Here is a 6000-nt window from a genome sequence, read left to right on the forward strand (position 1 = left end):
TGGGGAAATGGCTTTCTAAACCTTAAAGCACTCTGTAAATGATTATCATTACTTGGCAACTATATTTTACCTTATAATAGTTTTTATATTATTGTATTTATTGCTATTTAATACTTTATTCATCTTTTCGGGTGTTGACTTGTCTCCTCAATCACACTACAAGCTTCTTATAGGTAGAAAACATCATTTTGTATCACTCACAGGAATTTGCATAGCAGGCATTCAATAATAATTTCTGGATTGATTCAACAGCTTTATGAAGCTGTCTTTAAAAATGACTAGATCTGGCAAGAAGAATTAGAGCATTTTTAAGAGCATGCTATTATCAAGAATTCAATTAAATTAACAGAAAATTAATTTCTGCAAGTAGAATACAATATGAACAAATTAATAAATGCACATCTCATCCTTTGGCCAATGGCCACTTACGTCTACCAGACCACTCAAAGGATCCATTTTGAATGTGACAATAAGAATGAGAATCTAAGGCAGAGACTAGAAGCAAGTGGCTTGGCATTTAGAATGTTAAAAGTGTAATTCAGATGCATACTTTGTGGATTATGAAATTATCTCGTGAAGTCTGGTGGGTAAAATCAGCTTTTAGGGATTACCGTCCCACTAATCACATCTATCAAAACTTACCCAAGGAATAACCTCTCCACTACCCTACCTAAACCAGAAATGCTGTCCCTAGCTGTTTAAAGCTCAACTCAAAAATGTCACCTCTTCCATGAAACTTACCCTGATTAAAAGTTATCTTCTCCTCTAACTTTAATCAGAATTTTGTTGTCTCTCTATAATACAATTAACTAACCTTTCAAGGAAGTTTACCTTCTTATCCTCCAACTTTAACCAGTATTTTTGTTCTGCTTCTCTACAACACACTAAACAAACCTTTCCAGGAAGCTCAATTACCATCTTCCCTTTTAACCTTAACTTATGTCTTGTTTGGCATGTCTACAATTCGCTGAAGACAGTGCTATGTCCCTGTGCCATGTTATAAACTCCAGGAAAGTAAAAACATTATCTTATCTAAATTGTATGCTTACACTGCACATATCAGACACTTTAAAATTATGTGCAGAACAAATATTGCCTGTTGAGCGCCCTCAGAAACAAACTTGGGGATAAACTTCCACAACTTTCAGAAACTAGGAAAACACCAAGGCCCTAGACCAGAAGCAGCAACCACACTATGTTGTGAAGCCACGAGCCCCCTGGGCTTTCTGCTCACCTCTCCCCCCCCCCCTTTTTTTAACCACTTTGCTGCCTTTCAAAGCTCAGACATTAGTCCCTACTACAAGAGTCCTTTACTCCTCACATTCCCAAGTGTTAGTGCTCCCTCCCGAAAGCCTCGATGTGATGGGAGTGGATGGAGTACTGGACATAAAGAGTCATAAGTCTTCGATAACAGTAACTCCTTCCACATAGTACAACCCCGGCCCCCCATCCCCACCCAAGTCGCTTTGTTTTTTTTGTTTTAAACCCTCCCTTACGTCTAAGTATAGGTTCTAAGGTAGAAGAATGGTGTGGGCCTGGCAAAGAGGGGTAAGTGATTTGTGGGTCACACAGCTAGAAAGTGCATGAGACCACATTTGAACCCAGGATCTCTAGGCTCTCTATCCACCGAGTCCCCTAGCTGCCCCCCTTCCCAACGAGTCACTTTACCAAAGCTTTATGCCTCAGTTTCCTTCTCTGTAAAATAAAGCTGTACTTCAAGCTTCAAATTTATAACCTCACATTTGCATTTATTCCGCTGAGTTCATGTATCACTCTCAGGTACAGTCAGGGCAGGTGGGACTGTCTTGTCTTTGTTTTTGCACCTCCCCCCAACCAGGAGTGCCAGGTACACAGCAAGTGGCTAGTAAATGTTAAAAATGACTCTTTCACCGTCCACACAGGGGCTACCCCGCTGAGGCTGGGGAGGAAGGCTATTTTCCCGGGACGGAGGAACCGGAGGGGCCTCGGGGCAGGGTGAGGTGAAGGGGTCTGACCCCCCATTGGGGGTGGGGCGGGGGGCGGGGCTCGGGGGCCTTACCTTTACGAGCCACACTCCAGTGTTTTGTTTGGCGCCGGTCAAGTCGAGCTCCCCGCGCTCGGCCATGGCTCCGCGCCGATGCCGCTACCGGTGGAGGATCGGGGAGCGCGGGCTCGTGAAAGGTCTGGAGGTCGCGGCTCCGGCACCACCAGCGTCGCTCCAAAGCCGGGAAGTGGCGCTAATGGGGGAGGGTAACACGCCGCTCCCGGAGACCGGGAAGCTGCGTCTGCGCACTGTATTTACGCAGTATATCCACGCCCACCTACGGTGTCTCGAGAAAGACAGAATTCCGAAGTGGGCGTCGCTTTTGAAGCAGATGGAGCGGGGCGGGGACTAGGGGTGGAAAGGAAGGCAGGCTCTTCCTGGGTTTAGCAGCTGAGAGGTACTTATAGGCCTGGTCAAAGAAGACGTGTGGGATGTAGATCTCTATGCTGGACATGTTTTTAGTTGAGTTACAGATTAAACTTGTTACGGTATGATTGACAAGCTGTAAGAGGTGGAGAGGGAACTTCAGAAGAACTTGGAGAGAATGTTCTCCAACTCCCAAATGAGGAAACTGAGACCAAGAAAACATGGGTGATTTTCCCAAGACATGCAAAACTGTGACCTGTTGTTCTCTGACTCCCAGGCCAGATGTTTCCCTTTAAACCATCTTGCCTCCTGGGAAATAAAGAGCTGACACAAAATCATTAGCCAAGCATTTAAGCGCCGGGTTTTGTGCTGAACAGCAGAAATAGACATCAATAAAATCAATAAAAATAATATATCAATTCCCTCCTCAGATTCAAGATCAATTAGGAACTGAACTTGAACTAGCATTTCCTTTCCTTCTTTTGCATTCATTGTTAAAAATCTTCAAAAAGCATTAAGTTCCCAATTGCCAGTGACTTCAGCATCGAAGTTGATGACATTTCCCACATCCAAACTTCTCACCTAAAATGACCTTTATCTCTCTCAGATTTAGCTAAGCACCCAATAGGTGAAAAATATCTATTAGAATCCTGAAATTTTTCTATCTGATCATGACAGTGAATGAATGAATAAATAAAATAATAAAAAATAATTTATTAAACACCTACTATGTGCTAAGAATTATGCTAAGTGCTGGGGATACAAAAACACAAGGGAGAGTTTCTGCACCTACCAGGCTTAAATTCTAATAGGAGATAACTAGTACATAGAGTAGGGTAACCCTTAAGGGGTGCTTTGGTTCTGGAAGTCACTGGGATAGTGAGTACTTGCTATATATTAAGCATTCAATGAAATGCTGATTGATTGATTGATTGATTGATTGGCATGGTCTTTTCTGTGGCAATATTGATATGCTTATGGTTTCAGCTAGGTTGGGGAAAAGACAATATGCAGCAGGTCAGATGGAAAGACTCATTTGTCTGGAGGGTATAGCAGTAGGCAGGGTGGATGACAGGAAAATAAGCATGCTAGAATGTGAAATATAATTAAGTTGGCTTGATAAAATTGGCCGTGTGATACATTCAGCATGTACAGCTATTTGTGCTGAGGACAGAGAAAACTCTTCTTCTTCTTCTTCTTTTTTAAACCCTTACCTTCCGTCTTAGAGTCAATACTGTGTATTGGCTCCAAGGCAGAAGAGTGGTAAGGGCTAGGCAGTGGGGGTCAAGTGACTTGCCCAGGGTCACACAGCTGGGAACTCTTCTTCTTTTGATAACCTTTGCAACCCGTGTATGAATTTGCACTTCTCATACTCCCTACACCTATATTTGTCATAATTCTCATTGTTTTTCAGTTCCCTTATGTGAAGATTGAATTTGACTCTCCCCTGATTGTAACAATGAAGGTACTTAGCTCTTCCTTAATTATAAGGATTTAAATTGTAACTCATGTCTATTTTTAGATTTTAATCCCCATAAGTATAAACACCCTACTTAAAAGTTAAGTATGGAGACTTGCCTATTTTTAGATTCAACCACAAAAAGTGCAAACACAATACTTAAAGTTGAGTGGGAAGATCTTCTCATGTTAAATCTAATTACCAAAGGTATAAACATCCCACTTAATCATTTTGTGGGAGGTCTATGACACATATGTGAAATAGTGGGTAATGAACCAGAATTGCCTTCTGGACAGTCCTAGAGCAAAGCATCAACTATGATTGGTAGACATGGAATTAGGGGAAGGCACAGGAAGTGATACAAGAGAAAATGTCTTTAAAAGCGGCTGTCACTTCCTGTGGGACTCAATTCTTCAGTTTTGGAAGCAGATAAGGAGTCTTGAGGTGGAACTTCCTGTGAGAATTCAATTTGTGATGCTTTCGAGTTGAAGTTGGTGAAGAGGGGCAGAAGGATCTGCTGACTGAACTGACATGTGGTGAGTGAAAGGCTGACTCCTTTTCCCTTGGCCTTTCTGGAGGCACCAGCCTCCCGAAAGACCCACCATCTTGAGACTCCTTTCCCTTGTCAGGGACCTCTGAACTCCTGCCTGGCTCAAGAGGATCTCTCTTTCTCTCTTCCTTAATATCTTCCTTCTTTGTTGTAAAATAAACTACCATAAGATCCATTCTGGCTTTAGTAATTCATTTGGGATTTAGTAATTAAATCCTTGGCAACCAAACTTTTAAATAGTCAAGTTCAACACTTTAAATTAACCCCTTTCCTCTCTTACACTTATCTGTGAAATGAGGATTCTGGATTAGTTAGCCTCTGTGGTCCCTTGCAGCTCTGGATTTTTAATCCCAAATTATTCCTGGAGGAAATCACAAGACCAGAACCTTGCTGGCTCTAGTACAAATTGGCATTACACAGATGTCCCTCACTTTATTGTGGTTCACTTATTGCGGCTTCACTGTATCAAGGATTTTTTAAAAAATAATTCTCTATTTTATAGTTTTCACTATATCACAGAATTTTGCAGATAAAGACTGTACTGTACATAATGGAAATGCAGCACACCACTACTGCTTGTGTACGTTTGCCAACATGAGATTGTACACACATACTATTGGCTGATGGAATGAAAGGCGACTAACCACAGTGCTTTGTTTTAGATTCTGGGTAATAATTGGCTCAGTGACTGTTGCATCAATCTGTTTGCTCTACCACACTGTGCCCATATTTCAGCATCTCTCTTTGTCCACTTCTAATCAATGTCAGATCACTGCACATAATGTTGCTCTGTGGTTTTGTGTTTTTGTGAAGTTTTCATTAAAGTTTCAATTTATTTCAAGCCCTATGCCACCCAAACATTATGTGCCTTCTAAGGCTTCTAGCCGTGAACCAAAGCACCAGAGGAAGATGTTTACCATTAAAGAATGATAAAATAAATATAATGCCACCACTTTGTGGATTTTCAACTACCACTGGGGCCTCAGGAACATAACTCCTGTGATAGGTGAGGGATCACTGTATCTCACCTTAGGTGGGCCTTGCTGAATGCTGTGTACTTTTGTTATTCATTTCTATTTGAATGATAAAATTTTCTCTAACACCACTATTTTAAACCTTTTCCACTTTTCTCAGATAGTTAAACTCACTTACGTCATAGAAATCATAGATTTAGAGCTGAGAAGGGCAAGATAGGTCATTTAGTACAAATCCTCATTTTACAGAGGGGAAAAAGGCCCATAAATGGGACCTCGTTTGCCCAGTAACACAGGTAATAGAATATAACTGTTCTGACTCCAAATTCAGCAATCTTTCCAACAGGGAGGCAACCAGGTTTTTTTGTTATTGTTTGTTTTTAAGTGCTTAATATGTACCAGACACTTTGCTAAATAATTGGGACTCAAAGAAAGGCAAAAGTAATCCTATATCCTCTGTCTACTTCATTCTGTGTTAATGACTTTAATTCTGACATTAAGGTGACACTTAAAGCCAGATACTCCTGATTATTGCTGGAGAGCTATCGATCAGACTAACAGAAATTTAGATCTAAGGATTTAGATGATGGTGTCAAATATCAGTGAAGAATCTTCATGTGTTTTTTAT

At 41.1% G+C, this 6000-nt stretch overlaps 1 protein-coding gene across 2 annotated transcripts in view; it reads right to left on the minus strand.

Moving 5' to 3' along the window:
- Nucleotides 1-2321, minus strand: part of GTF2F2 (general transcription factor IIF subunit 2) — a 156944-nt gene extending 154623 nt beyond the window's left edge. Inside the window, exon 1 of one of the 2 annotated variants that reach the window (XM_007501569.3) lies at nt 2039-2321. In XM_007501569.3, the coding sequence (XP_007501631.1) occupies nt 2039-2104 (66 nt within the window). In that variant the 5' untranslated portion in view covers nt 2105-2321. The remainder of the gene's footprint in view (nt 1-2038) is intronic. The other variant, XM_001363856.4, reaches the window with a different exon arrangement.
- Nucleotides 2322-6000: the final 3679 nt, after the last annotated feature.

This window comes from Monodelphis domestica, chromosome 8, assembly GCF_027887165.1.
Source record: "Monodelphis domestica isolate mMonDom1 chromosome 8, mMonDom1.pri, whole genome shotgun sequence".
NCBI classification, from domain to species: domain Eukaryota; kingdom Metazoa; phylum Chordata; class Mammalia; order Didelphimorphia; family Didelphidae; genus Monodelphis; species Monodelphis domestica.